Genomic DNA, 15,614 nt, shown 5'->3' with positions numbered 1-15,614 from the left:
GCACACGAGGACTCGTCACGCTTAAGTGTTCAACAATCAATGATAACATTTAATAAGTTATTACAAACGAGGACGTCCCGTGGTAGATTATCTCAACACGCGCTTCCTCTTGTTTTTAATTTGCGGAAAAAGATGGTGAGCGCGCGTGTCACTATACTCTACACACACACACACACACACACGGTCTCATTGAAGTAATGGCGATGAGCTATCGCGCTGCACCTTCCCCCTTGCTTTGACAAACTGTCTCCTCCAGCTGAAATCTTGTCACCCACTGCCTCATTTCCTCCTCTTTCTTTTCACAAGCTTCTATTCATCCCCCCCCACCCCCCTACATCCCCCCCCACCCCTCTTTGCTTTTTTTTTTTCTCCCTTCCTCCAGCTAAAGCCTTGACTGTATTCTCCTTAGCGACAGCGAGCGAGGGCTCATTCAGGGTATTAACACTTGCATGCGCACATCCGGGAGCTAACATCTGCACAGCGTGAGGCGCAGAAGAAGTCAAAAGGAGAAGGGGGGGAGGAAACGTGGAAGAAGGGGTGGGGGTGGTGGTGGGGGGGGGTGGTACCTAATTTGCAGGATTATGAATTGGAGTATGGAATGAGTTTGGGGGCTCTTATGCAATACGTGTTCTGCAGTGGTTCCACTTTTTTGACAGCTGTTTGGTGGATTTTCTTTTTTTTTCATCCTCGCTCGCCACCCAAAGCGAGGCGGCATCGGGTAGAAAAATAAGACGTTTTAGTACTTTTTTTAAACGGAGGCACAGCGGTCCGAAAAGGTGCCTTCGTGCACAACAGAGCGCACACAAAGTAAGAGAGAGAGAGAGAGGTGGCTTTCTCATTATGCTGGTAATTATCACTTAGCAGGCTTACCCCTCACAAAAAGCCGCCCTATTGCTAGCAAGCTGGCAGGGGATAATTACCGGGGGCCTGACGTGGCTCGGAGGCCAATCTGAAGCTGGTGAAGTAAAACTGAGGGAGCGCCGATCCTTGTTTCTCTTTGTCAATCTGTCTCTCTCCATCTGTCAGTGCCTTCTCCTCCTCTTCCTCCTTCTCCCTCCTCCGCATCTTCCCTCTCAACCCCCCCCCCCCCCCCCCCCCCCCCCCCCCCATCCTGTCCGCCCCTCCAACTGAGATTGTACAGCATCTGGTGTGTGTGGAAATCACTGGCTTTCCCCTTACTCCTTCATGGAGGTATAATCCTTTTATTTCTAGCTATAAATACATTTCTGCTGAGCTTTTAGAGGCTTTCTGCTGCCTCTCTCTCCCCCACCAACCCCCCCACCGCCCTCCCACCCCCCCCAACAGCAAGTGCAGCACTAAGCCCTGTGTGTGTGCCTTGGCTTAAGAAATGTACTGTATGTGTGTTTTCAAGAAGACACTGTTGAGGTTCGAGCGGAGACGAGCACAAGCTGAGAAAAGGGGACCAGGGAAGGAGGAGTTTCTCTATTAACAGGACATATGTGCTACCTCGAAGGTTGCGTCGCCTGCTTTTTATCCCCCGTTTTCTTTTCTTCTATCCCACCGTCACCCCAATTGTCCCCTCCTTTGCTCTCCCACCCAATCACCTGCTTCCATTTCCCAAGTGGGGTGAAGCACGAGAGTGTGCGTCGGATATTAGATGCCGAAATGTGAATAGATGAATGTTGGACGACTCGGGTGCGTGCTTTGAATATCAATTGCGAAAAAATTACTTTGAAGATGTCAAAGCTACCACTGGATTTTCTCTCCTTATCAGCAGCTCTTATTCTTCTGAGCAAGCACGGGGATGTTTAGTGTCTTAGAATAAGAGAACAAGTAGAAACATTCATCCATCGTCTGTAAACTAAAATCCATATTTATCTTTCCGTCGCAAGTTCGCAAAGCCAGAAGAGACGTCTTCAAATCGCTTCTTCTGTCTCACGTAACAGTCCAAACACAGAGAGATGTTTTACTTACAAGATTAAAGCAAATCCTCACGTTTGAGAAGCTGGAAGCAACATTTTTAGCCAGACTAGCGGCCGTCGGCCAGTCAGTCCACCATGAATCATGGTCCCCAGAGGATGATTCATCATGACTTTAATGATCCACTTTTCATCGAGCGCCATTAGCAGGTCAACTCTTTTTTATCCAACGAAATTAAACATCTACCTGATAGATTGGCACCAATCTGTTTTAGGGACATTCATGTTTCCCAGAGGATGAATCCTAATGACTTTGGTGAACCCCCTGACTTTTCTTCTAGCACCACCATGACGTTGACATTTTGTAGTTTTGAGTGGATTTTCTCCAGATCTGGATGAATTGTTGTGAAAACGCTCAACTCGTCAAAATAGTGGACGCATTCTAAGTGTTCCCTATTCTAAGTCCCCTCACACTCACACACACACACACACACACAACACCAGCCATTACCCCCCATCTGCCCCCAGGAACCACAACTATTTCTGCATCTCTCTCTCTCTCGCCTGCGCGGAACAACACCCACCGACTTATATAAAGCCATTAACTGGCATTGTGCTATTTTTAGTGGGCAGGTACAGCGCGGTTCAGCATGAGGAGATTGTTGCGGCTTCGAGAACGGAAGCTGAGGGGAGCCGAGCTGCAGAATTTCACAGATGGAGGGGGAAAATGAAAGTGGTCACAAAGTCAAAGGACACACAATGGACGTGCAAACGTGATGATTAAATGCAAAACCAAGGCTTATATGTACATGTTTGCAATCCTTTATGTGAGCCTGACATGATGGTGTTCACGTTCACGTCGTACTTGGAGGCTGATGTTGACTTTGGGGGACAAGAGACGGATTACACAAATGTACGCGGACCTTCAGCATAGGTTAAGCTCTGAAAATGGAGGCCGACCAGCTTTGGAAGCCAAAAGCACTTTTAATAAAACAATGCATCCACGATAAGAACATAATCTATTTATCAATATGGCTCTGTTCTGTTTGTCAAGCTGGATCTTATGTAGCGCAGGGTCTTAAGTTCATTCGAAACCAACGGCCCATCAGAGTCGGTAATCAAGCTCTAAAAGCAGCCGTTGGAACGGAGCAGGACTCCTGGCTGCCCCGGAGCATCCAGAGAGCTTAACAGCCTGGTCCACTTAACGTACAGTAAGAGCAGCTCCGAGCAGATGTTCAAGCTCGTACAGTAGCACGTGCTTCAGCGCCGACGCACATCTGGCTGGCCGAGTGTCGTCAGAGGAGGCGGAGGAGGACAGCGGGGGGGGGGGGGGGGGGGATGTACGGCGTAGATGAGAGGGAGACAACACCTGAGTGGGTGTAAAAATGGAAGGGGAGAGCGCAGAAGAGGACAGAAGAGGAGATGAAAAAAGCACGAGTACGTACGCCCAGGCAAAAACAAACCTGGGAACTCGTGGAAACTCTAAGGTGGTTAAACCCCCCCCCCCCCCCGGCATGGCATATGTTATGTAAGAGAGGAGGAAGAAAGAGGCAGGGATGCAAGAGATGGATAGTTGTAGACAAAGAAACCCCCGGATAAAGCCAGCTTCCCCTTTCTCTAGATAAAAATAACCTCCCACGAATGATGCATCCTCCCTCTGGACCGAGCGGTAATGAATCCGGTACGCCGCCTTATTTTGACACCGTCATTATTGCGCTCCCCCCTCCACCCCCCAGGGCTAGTTAGCACTTTTGTGTTACCCATTTATCTCTTAGGCCGCTTTCCCCCCAAGACAACGTTTTAATTTCATCATTACTGACTGAAATGTTGTCCCCTCATGCATGGGACTCCCGTAATCTCTTTATTGTCCCGTTGGTGTTGCGCAAGAGTCTAGTTGGAGCCTTCATCATGGAGGCATTCCTCTTAGCCACGAGAAACTTCATTATGATCGACTTAAAGTGATGTTGGGCCAATTAGTCAACCGGCTGGCTTTGCACTTAAAGTCTCCGTGAATTCCCTTTTTTTTTTTGTAAGGAAACGTCAGCTACAGAGAGGATGAAACCGTTGGACATATTTTCCGGGCGACACGCTGTCAGTTTCCATTGTGCGCTGCCGACTGGAGCATGTAATTACTGCACCGACTGTGTATGTTGATACAAGACATCTTCCCCCTTTTTTTTTTAACAAGCCCACAAAGTGTCGGCTCTCACTCATGGGCGATTTAAGCCATCATGCTGTTAAGTGGAAGCTAGTTAGCCTGGCACGCTAGTGCTATCAAGCTGCTCCCGCCACTCTAGGGGGGGGGGGTTCACAGAATCGTCGAAACCACCAGTCGGCACGGTGCATCGTTGCAGACGAAGCGCTCATCCGTGGATTGGTGCCGGCCGCACGGCAACAACGCAGGTCCAAATGAGCTTTTGTGATCTTTTTGTCCTAAAAATTCCACCAGAATGCAATGAATGTTTGATGCTCAACATGTCCCGGGCAGCGTTAACGCAGTGGCAACGCCTCCCGCTATCACTGCAAGAGAGCAGTCGCGTCGTTTCTGCAGTCAAACTCTATGTACAGCTCAAGACAAGCTTGCTGGGTTTTGTCCAATCAGAACGCGGTTCATTTGGAAACTAAGGCCACTAAGGCATCTAATGGCCTTAGTGGGTCCCGTCTACGTAGGTCTACTGGCTGCATTTGAGACTTTTTATGGCGAGAATCGAACTGTCGTCATTGAGGCAACAAAAATATCACACATCTGTCGCGATCTCGATGACTGTGCTGAAATGCAGCAGTTGTGAAAAGCCCCACTCAACACTCTGTGTGTGTTTGTTGTGACTTCAGCACTTTGTGTGTTTCTCCTTCATGTGGTCACGTGGTGTTCTGTACGAAAACCTTGGAAACAAAATCAGCAGTGCGGGCAGTATAGTGTTTCAATCTCGGCAATACCATGACTCTAATCTTTAGTTTATATTTTGAGGATAACGGGGTTAAAAATAAAATAATAAAATAAAAAATGTGATAGAATCTGATGTCATAGTGGATTGTCAGATGAGTAACCAGACAGGAAGAGGGGGGGCTGCGTTGTGATGTAAACCCTCCCCGACAATTGCAAGCAGCTCTCTTGGACCTTATATAACTCATTTAATATTTATCAGGTTTTTATTCCATGAAGACTTGGCTTTTTGAGATCAAGGCAGGGCGGGGGGAGCGGCTCCAGCTCCGAACGGATAAAGAAACGTGGCAGAAGTGTGAGGAAAAACAGCTCGGAGAGGTGCATCCAGCCCCCCCCGGGGGGGGGAACCTTGTTGTAAATGAAGTGCATCGCATTGTGTGAGAAGAGGAGAGCGACGGTGGGGGGTGCATGTGTTTCTTTGCCTCTGTATATGTGTGTACAGTGCGCGCACGCGCCTCCATCTGGACTCCATTTACGCCAGCGGAGTCTTTCCTGAATAGGCCGTGTATGTTCCAATCTCTCTCACTGAGCCAGTGTGCGAGGGTTTTTCTTTTCTTTTTTTTATATCACCCTCTTTGCTACAACGCATGTCTCTTTCTTTCTATCTCGCCTCCCTCTCTCTCTCCATATGTGTCTTACTCTCTCTCTATCACCTTCAGCAGCTCCCCAGGGCAGGCTGTTAAATGCTGCAATCTGTCTCTGTCTCCCATCCTTACCCTCCCTCCCCTCCCTCCCTTTCTCTCAGCCTTTCTCCGAGGCTCGCCGCTCATGAATTACAGCGCTAACTACTACATGTAAAAGAGGGAAATCCCTGACTAAAAGCAGAGGGTGGAGGGAAGGGGGGGGGTGATAAGGACATATCTCAAGGGGGGGGGGGGGTGTTAAAGCTAGTCGTTGGTGATTAAGAGGGAAGGGGGTGGAAAAGACAAGAGAAGAAGAAGAAAGGATGGGACAAAAGGAGGGATGGATGATATTAGGATCATTATATGAGGATGTCGGGGTCAGAGGTCAATTTTTAACTTCATTTCCGCCGATTCAGAAAGCCATCTTCTGACACCATTAGAGGCCGAAGTGTCTCCGCGCGGAGAAAAGTGCTGAATTGGAAGCAAATAAGGTTGCTCCGCTTTGGCATTAACACAGTTACTTTCTTACGGGAAGCCGGGCTGCGCTGTAACATTAATCTTGTGTCGATCACGGAGCAGCTTCACTGGAGCAAAAGGGGGTTAAGTGCCCTTCAAAACTAATGGTGGTGGGAGTGTGTGGGGGGGGGGGGGGGGGGGGGAGTGTTCCTGACACGCCATTTTCCAGCGGGATTTCCAAGCAGGTCCAAGACCCAGATTGATGACCCACCCTGCAGTCGGTTTCTTAAGAGATTTTTTTGGGGGGGTTTTAAAAAGGGAAGCGAACCGACTGCCAATCTGAATCGACCCCGAAGAGAAGGTGGGAGGACATTAAAGACGGCCACATGAGGTCGTCCCCACAGTTGATAGACTGAATAAAAACGTGGGTGTCAAGGATCGATGCTGTAATAGGTGGTGTTGGAAACTTGGTGACTGTCATTGGTTGTTTGTTTTTTGTGGCAAATTGGATACGTGAGGCAAAACTATAGGCCGTATAAGATTAGATGTAAGCTGATGGCATGGTCAATGGGAGGAATGTGCATCCACAATTCACGACTAAATCCACTGATTGTAGGCATTCCAATGAGATTATTCCAATAGACATTTCACCGACCGTGCCCTCCAGAGGCGACATCATTGGCTCAAAGCCCATTGGCTATCGGTCTGACCAGCATTTAGCCGCTGAGGGCAACGGCCAAATCAACTTGCAACTTCAGCAACGGAGTTGGTGTCGAGAGACGACGTCTTCGTCTAATCCGTACAAACACATCAACATATGACAGTACTGTTATTGCATATCTCATATTCTCCAGCCCCGTTAAAAAGCTGAATCCTCGTCAGCAGCAGCCGATGTCTTCCAAGATTTCATTTTAAGAAGTCTTTTGCCTCTTTTTCTCTCCATCACAGACCTGTTTACCTGCATGCAACCAAAGCCAAACGTGATTGGTCAATTGGGCTATAGAGACAGAAACTAAAACACTAAACACTTCCGACACCAAAATCTTTTCCTGTTGCCTACAGCATGCTCTCAGCATTCACACGCAGACATCTGTTTGTAGAGATTACTGGAGGTCCAAACTGACAAGTTTGACACATGTGCTCTCTTTTTAGTTCCTGGCGTCACGGCTCAGGCTACAATTGCAGGTCAAAGTCATACAAATGTTTAAAGTTACCATATATGGTAACCTCTCTTTTCTGCGTCAGCTAAGAAGACAACAACTCAGACGGTTCAGTTTAGATATTTCGTGTCACAGAGGAGGAAATTAATTGTGCAGCCAAGAAGATAAAAAAGTTTGAAACACTAAAACAAGACAATTGTGCTGGAAGAGTACCTGCAATACAAAGTACAATAAAAAAGGTTCATAAACGTAAAGACAAAGTGGAACAATCAAACATTATTACTGTTATATTATATAGTAACACTTGCCGAGAAGAAGGCTAAGTCAAGGTCCGTTAACAGTCTCACTTTGTGTCACACTTTTGCTTTCACTGTCTGCCACTATTTGTTTCTTTTCTTTATCTTCCATCTCTCACATTCTCAGTTGAAGTGTTTCCAAATCGTCGCTCTCTTCAACCACTTCCTGGTCTCTCTCTGCTCTCATCCAATCCCATCTCACTGCAGCTGCATGCCTGCGTACCCGTTTATTTTCCAGTCATTAACGCGCAACGGTGTCTGCCAGTCGCCAACTGCACATACATACAGATATATGGTCATTGTTCTGAGGTGGAAATGAAGCCCCTCAAGCACACCAAAAGGAAAAAGCAAAGGAATCAGAGGAGAGGAAAAGGATGTAATGACAAAAAAACATATTCTGACAGCCTCGATAGGTTTAACCATTTGAATTCCATTCCCAGTTTCTCGTCAAATGAGCTTTATTGACACCGTTTGTCAGCTGCTGCCAGAAACTAGACACTGAAGTGGCTCAATGTGATTAAAGAAGTTAATCTTCAAACAGTTCAGGGAGACGTTGTACCCTGAATGTGAACAATATGTCACCCGGCTGTCGTTGTGCATGTCTTTTACATACTTCCTCTCCATTTTCCTCCGACACCTCTACCTAGAAATTCTCTTATTTTCCATTCATGTCAAGGCTAAATTCTCTCTCTCTCTCTCTCTCTCTCTCTCAGCTTATCAGATTCAGTGTTGAGAGAGAATTTGTTCTGAGAGAAAGACAGTTTTTATTTCCCCCCTTCACCGAAAAAGCTCCTGCACTTCTCACCGCGTGATGTGTGCTAATGCCGAACAATAAGCCTCCCCCCCTTTTCTCTCTGCAGTGTTTCACCCTCTTGCTGCAGACGCACTCACTCATATCTCTGCAGTCTCTCTCTCTCGCCTCTCGCTCTCCCCCTCTTTCTACCTCAGAGTGCCTCACCGGTTTTTTGTTTTATCGCCTTCTCTCTTTCTGTGGCACCTTCGCTGATCATTTCTACTCGCTCGTAGTCTGGTGCCTTGATGTCTCAGCAGGACTGCAGTGCTGCAGTAAGATGCGCTCCCTCATGTCGGGGCTGAATCATTTGAGGAAACACAATAGAATTGCAATTTGTCAGACCGCTATTGAAAAGAGAATGTCACCTTGGCAGATCAACATTACTTGTTTACATTCAAAAACAAGTATATATTCTTACAAAGCATAATCACAGTTTATCTTGTTTCTACGTGAATAGAATCTGGGAAAAAAATAGCTCATATTTATCGAGACAGTGGTGGTCTCCTTCATCCTTATTGATAACAAGTGACAAGCTATGTCATGCCTGACAATGTTTTGATCCTTGTGTTTTGACTGAGGGCATCCAACGCTGCGCTATGCTGTAGCTGCGTAAGCTAACGTTAGCTAGCGATGCAGACGGACGGACGGGGAATCTGCGTCACAGCCCCAAAACTGATTTATATCAGTTCAAATGATCGTGTAAAACTTGTATCATCATTCAAGGCTAACAGGTGATTCTAACGGTTGTGCGCACGAGCTGTCAGTCGTTTACACTCAAGAACAACCTAGCTAGCCGCTACCTAGCTAGCCTTTTCAAAAGCACCTTTAGCAAAATGTCAACAGTATTGACACCAGCATTATATATATATATATATATTCTTTACAAAAACAAACAAAACAAAAAAGCAAAAGGACAAAAACACAAGGAGGAGAAATGTTAATATAATACAATACAGGTTATTGCTTGCCATTAATGGGGAACCACTCATTTACAAACCCGTCGAAGGTTTCTTGCAACACATTGGATAACCTTCTGTATAGAATTGATAGTAATTTATCATACCACATTGATAACGTAGCTAATTAAGCTAATTAACGGTAATTAGCTACAGCTAATTGGCTAGCGATAGTTGTCATCATAGGTCCTTTTTCACAGAAGACGTTTTGACGTGTCGCAAGTAGGAAAAGCACAGGTGTAAATGATAAAGTTAATATTGCTGGCTGATTTAAATCTTGCTTTTCAGCGTCTTGTTTTGCGTCCTAACTCGCCTCCGTGCAAATATACTAATAGTGTCATTAGTGACATCTGCGCTCTTCATGTCACCACTGCCCAAAGAGTCTGCTGTGGAAAAAGTCCTATTGTAGATGGTAAAATTAACAGTAAGCTTTCACCTCCCACAGCTTGTTAAGACACTTCAAATTAAGTTTGACACTTTGAGAAACCTTCCATATCAAAACCCCAAATTCAGACACTTTTTTATTTCCGACTTGCTCCGTTACGCCCCGTCTCTACCTCCTTCTCCTTGCCTGTCATTTGAACTTCTTCTCTCCCAGCTCTTCGTCTCTCCCTCCTTTGCCTTACCCTCTCTGTTCTTCCTCTCTCTCTCTCTCTCTCTCTCTCTCTCTCTCTCTCTCTCTCTCTCTCTCTCTCTCTCTCTCTCTCTCTCTCTCTCTCTCTTTCTCCTACCAGACACATACTGTATACACTCGCAGTCACTGAACATTAGTCTCCTTCCCCCGTCTGACTTTGAGCGTGGGCCCCCGGATTGGCCGTTGACCCGGCGGGTTTCTTTTGCACGTGTGCACACACACACACATAAATCACACACATCGTGCTCACAGACTGAATGAGCGCTGAGAAAAACTCCCACACAAATAAGCACATCAGCACACACATGCGCTCATGCATGCTTGTAGAAAATAGACGCACACACACACACACACTCTTGCTGTGTTATTGGCAGGGCTGGAGTGGCAGGCCTCTCTTCACCAACTCATTCACGCTCTGTTGGAGATTGTGTTATGCATGGGCCATTTGCTACTTGGATCATAAAGCGCAATAAGGACAGGAGTTAAGCAGGGGTAGAAACACACACACACACACATGAATATCCACGGGACACACACTTCGACACGCGCACACTTCTCCTTTATTTTCTTTCTCCATCTGACACTATATTGCATAATCGCAGAATCTGTCATAACCTCTCCCCTCCTCCCAGTCCGTGTCCCAGTCCGTCAGTTTTCTTCACTCTCTCGCTCTCCTGTATCACTGACTCACATGTGGACACTAATAGTGAGGTGGCAGAAAGGTCAGTAGGGCTTAAAAGGACAGAAGGAGGACATTAAAAAAAGAAAGAAAAACAAGAGTTAGGGGAAGTCATAAGAAGTACGACACCCAAATGTCCCACTATTGGTTCCTAGTTGTGTATGTTATTTCAAGCTTGTATTGATAGATTATCTCGGCCACTCGCGTGCAGCAGAACAAGCTCTGAATACAAGATCAACGTATTATCATCTTATTAAGCATACATAGCAAACACAGAGCGACGTTAGCATTCATTTGGAGTTTCTGGACACTCGACAGACGTAGCGTCCAATTTGTTAGCTGCTAAAGGCTCTACTGTCTCCGCTAGCTAGTTGCAAGCTTTTTCCGTCTACCATTTGGCGCTTAGCAGGTAGCGTACAGCAGGGTGCTCTTATTCACCTACGTGGTATAAAATCAACATAGTCCATGTAGGGAGAAGGATGATGGGTAAAAAAAAGAAATTCACATGACTTTCACCCAGGAGACCACTTTTCGTGTCCCTTGTGAAAAGCTATGGCAACTTTGACCTATTTTACCCGACTTTTGTAACTACGTAGGTTACGTAACATTCAGGGACGCTCTCCATGAGTCCGCATTTCTGCAAGCTTTTGGCAATGGGAATTACCAACAAGTCATAGCTGTTAATGACGATGTTAAACGAAAGGTTACCAGGGAAAGCCCAGAGGTGTAAAAAAAACTAAACAAGGACGGCACATGGGTGTTCAGTCAGGCGTGTTAAATCTAGACAGAAACACTACGATTACATTAAGGATTTAAGATGCATAAAAGCAGAGTAGTGTAATCATAAGCTGTTTTACACACCTGGTTTATTTATAAACCATTCATTTTGATTTGATCCTGTTTGGATAAACCCCGCATTTGTCCTCATCATGTTACCTTGACAATGCCACAATATGTTAAGTCACCGCAATGTGATGTCCCATTCGTATTTATACCATTTCAAGCCCTTTCAGCCCTGAGGGTGCAAGATCCAGTCAAGTCCCTGAGGGTTCAGGGCTTAAGGCCTTCAGGGGGGACGTCAGGATTGGGCTATTTGGACTTCAGTGAGACAGAAAAACAGAAAGAGCGAATGAAAGATCATAGAGATGTCCGCCATAAGCTCGCCCCCTGCCTTGCTCTGTTTTTTCTCTCCGACTGTAAACTCGTGGAAAAACTTGGCAAGATGTAGGAAAACCTGGCTTACACTTACGCTCATTCAGCTACCTCTCATTCAGCTCTCTCTGCACAGCGAATGTGTCATGTTGAGTCCGTCACTGTCATTCGAACGGTTCCAAGAAGACACCATATACAACCGCCTTCTGCTTCTCATCCAGTCTGCCAGGAAGATTTTGAGGAAAAAATACGAGACTATTAGGCTGCACCGCTTGGCAGTAACAGAACTGAGTACGGATTTATCCACAGGGAGTCTGGGAGCTGCAACGTTTATTAATAATGACACTTTTGGGCTATTCAATTGTGACTGAAAAGTCGAATTCGGCATACAAGGAGTCACTTTATTGTGCAGCATTAGTTGTATCACACAATTCCTCAAAAGTACATCCATAAATGTGACAGAATGTACACAGCTACAGTACGTGTTGCTCAAAGTGTTGTTTCTGTTTTCTCCACAGCTGGCATCCACTAACTCTGCTAAATGCAGCCAGACGACTGCAGCTGACAACAAAGGTATGTTTACCCTCTCTATAACGAATCGTTGGTCTTCATGCAATATGTTTTTCATTCAGGTTGAAGCAAAAGCTAAATTTGCACATCATGATATAGATCATGTGCACGCAGGAAATGAGCTTTTGGTTGCTTACACCACTGAAGATTAGATCATTAGCGCTCTACTCTACAGGGGAAAACATTGTGACTAATGTCTTTGTTGCAAGAATTGGCAACTTTTCAGACCACCTTTTAACAGCTTTATTCATACCTACTTTACTTGGATGTTTTTTTTTAATTTACAGTTTTATAATCACTTTAATTAAATCATGTCATGCACAAGTAGAGGTAAAGGGCGCTACGTCTAAGTCAAAGCCGTGGATAGTTACATTTGTTGCCAGTCACTTTGGAGATACAAGCTTGTCAGAAACATCACCGAGATCTCGCGGCAAAAGCGTCTGAAGGACATGCGTGTTGCCATCTCTCTTCCTCGGCCTCTCTTTGTCTGTTTATCTGCGTCTTTGTCCTTCTCGCTCTCCCTCTGTGAGTTTCCACAATACCAGAAACTTGACATTCTGTTTTATGGAGGTCGGACATCTGATTTTCCATGAGCTAAGCAACCAAGACAAGGCGGTTCCTTTTGGCAGGAAATCACAAGTGTGTCAGCCAGGAAAAGTTGGCTGCAGCTTAACTTTTTTTTGTGCAACGTTGCTCATCAATAACCAACTCTTAGCGCTGCAGAATTTACCATCTATCAATGCACCACCGGGCCTGGATCAGATGAGGTTACGTGTCATGTCTCGCTCCTCCTTCGGGAGCTCTTTTCTCTTTTTCTGTGTTTTTTTGAAATATTTCTCTTTTTTGTCTCAGTGCTTTTTGTGTCTAACCCAGAGTACATACTATTTCCCTCATTCCTTTCTGTCAACTGTCCTTACTTTGTTTGAATATACCTCAAATCTATTGAGCATGAAGGTTTTCTATTCTACCCCGAAAGCCAAGGTTCAACTGCTGCTCTGGCTGTGGTGTTTAGCAGCTCACGTACATCGGATTCATCCTTTTCAGACACATTTTTTAAGCAGTTTTTTTATGTTAATTTGTACAAGGAAGGTGCCATGATGTGCAAATATGACTTGATTGGGATGACAAGTTATATGTATGTTCATGGATCAAACTAATTTGACTGGCTGACGTCGGCGTTAACCCCTGTAACATTCAACCCAGTCACCAGAATAAAAGGTTGACGTTGTACGTTTCTGTAAATCACGAATGTGTTGAATCTCAACATGTCTGAACCGGTTTACATCATATCAGTTGTGTTTTAACTGCTAGTGGCGCTTTTGGTGTTTCAAACCTGCATTCTCAATAACTTTTAGGCAACAAAATTACTTGGTTTGGTGAAGTAAAAGATTATGTTTCTGGTTCAAATAAGTACGTTTTTAGTTTCAAATGGGACCCGAATACTGGTCTCCTGGGTCACAGTCCCGTGTTTGACCCAACCTTTACGGCCTACGCAGACTTGCGCAGCCTTTGATTAGAGACGTATTTGTGATACGTCGAAGACAAACGTTATCTCATAGAAAATACGTTTCCCAAAAACGCAGGTTTTTTTATATAAAAGAGTATTTGTATGTACAATTCAGATCCAGATACTCAATATTCATGTCACAAATGAATACATTACCCTACCAAGTACCTCCACTGAGGAGGCTGGATGTTATTCTTAAAAACAAATCAATTAGTAGTCCATACTGTACATTTCCTCACGTTTGCATATTAATGGTAAGTCCCTTGATAATCCTGAGCATTTTACGTGTTAGTCCTCTATCGTGCCGTCGGTCTCAAACATTCGACCTCGTAGGAACCATGTTGGTATTTGAGCATTTCATTTCAGTGCTCCCCACATGAAGGCTGCCGACTCTGGAAGTTTTAGTTGACTGAACATTTTGGTCTTTATTAAGAGGATAAAGCTGTTCCTCACAACTGAAAAATAATAGTGGCATCTTTGGTTTCAGAATATCCACAAATGTCTTTTAATAAGCACAAGACTTTACGAGATCATTCCGCACGACTGGACTCATTGACAGGATGTGCTGTTTGTTCATCCACACCACTCTTTGCCGTTCCAGATTAGACCGACCGGTTTTTAAAGCGCCATCAAACACTGACTTGTTACTGTCAGCTCGGTACATTTATAGTCTGCAGCTTTTATCGCCTCTATTTCCGCCGTCTTTGTTATCATCATTACCTGTCAAATCGGAGATGAGATGTTTTGTGAAAGGGCCTTTTTCTCGTCATATGGCATTTATTGTTCTCCAGTACCTGGAGCAATCCTAGGAAGATTTATTGAAAAACTGCTAATAAATCTATTCCCCCGATGCTTCCCGTCGACCCCGCTGTGTATTAACCTCCGACCTCTGACCCCCTACAGAGAAGGCATCAGCGGCGAAGCCTCAGGAACAGGAAGAGGAAGAGGTCGACATCGACCTGGAGGCGCCGGAGACGGAGAAGGCAGCGCTCGCCATCCAGAACCAGTTCAGACGTTTCCAGAAGAAGAAGAAGTAGAGGGACTGATGAGCGAAACGAAAAATGAAATGAGAACAGAAAAACAAAAAAAAAGAAAACAAAAAAAAATGTCCGCAGATGTACAGAAATACAGTAAATGATTGGATCGGGAGGTTGACGGAGAAGGGATTTTCAATTGTTCAGGATTTATTGTCATATTATGCAAAAGTGTCATGAAACGCCTTTTTGCATGAGAGATCGACCGATATTAAGGATGGGGGGAAGTTGGAAAGAGGAGAGACAAAAAAGGTGGAGATTTGGAATTTATAATCTAGCATGACGAAAATACTGTAACCTCCCGTCACCAAAAATTAACCTTTTGCAAATGCCCCTACACATCACCCGTGTGTCCCTCGATGCTCCTTTACCCCTTGTCCTCGCTACTCCTGCAGACGCAACACAAGCACACAAGCAGACGGAAGTTGCGCTTTAAAAATCAAACACACACTTCTCTCTGCTGACCGACAGAACAAGCACACGTCCTTCAACGGCGATATCACAGGAACGCGCACAAAAACAACCCCCCCAAAAAAACAGAAGCACACTCTCTAGTTTCTTTTCTTTCCGCCTCCTTCGGCATCACACGCTCTCTCTCTCTCTCTCTCTGTCTCTGCAAGGATGAAAATAACACCGAGTAACTGTCTCAGGTGTAAAATCCCCTCTGTATCGCCTCCCGTGTATAGGCCAGCTATTGGATTGCCTCCACCAGTCTGATCTCACGGGTGACGCAGGTGGTGGTCATGGAAACTGGTTGCTAACTCGCGCAGTCAGAGGCGCAATTTTGCTGCAGGCGAGATCAATAATGTGGCGGAGAGCAAGCAACGCGGCGTGCTCACACGAGTCGCTGACGCCCCTCCGGCGCGTTACGGCCAATGAGTCGGCACATTAGCGATCATCAAGTGTTTACGTGTCAGCAGCGTCTCCCAT

At 45.4% G+C, this 15,614-nt stretch overlaps 1 protein-coding gene across 1 annotated transcript in view; it reads left to right on the top strand.

Moving 5' to 3' along the window:
* LOC306714538 (uncharacterized protein) overlaps positions 1 to 15,379 on the top strand; it is a gene marked incomplete at its 5' end in the record, with an annotated part of 19,864 nt that extends 4,485 nt beyond the window's left edge. Inside the window, 2 exons of the mRNA XM_079184582.1 lie at positions 12,092 to 12,146; positions 14,554 to 15,379. Coding sequence (XP_079040708.1) covers positions 12,092 to 12,146; positions 14,554 to 14,687 — 189 coding nt within the window. The 3' untranslated portion in view covers positions 14,688 to 15,379. The remainder of the gene's footprint in view (positions 1 to 12,091; positions 12,147 to 14,553) is intronic.
* Between the last annotated feature and the right edge of the window lie 235 nt (positions 15,380 to 15,614).

The sequence above is a fragment of the Pholis gunnellus genome (genome assembly GCF_910591455.1).
Source record: "Pholis gunnellus genome assembly, chromosome: 23".
NCBI lineage: Eukaryota > Metazoa > Chordata > Actinopteri > Perciformes > Pholidae > Pholis > Pholis gunnellus.
Note: the sequence above shows the minus strand (reverse complement) of the source record. Positions and strands in the feature narration are given on the sequence as shown.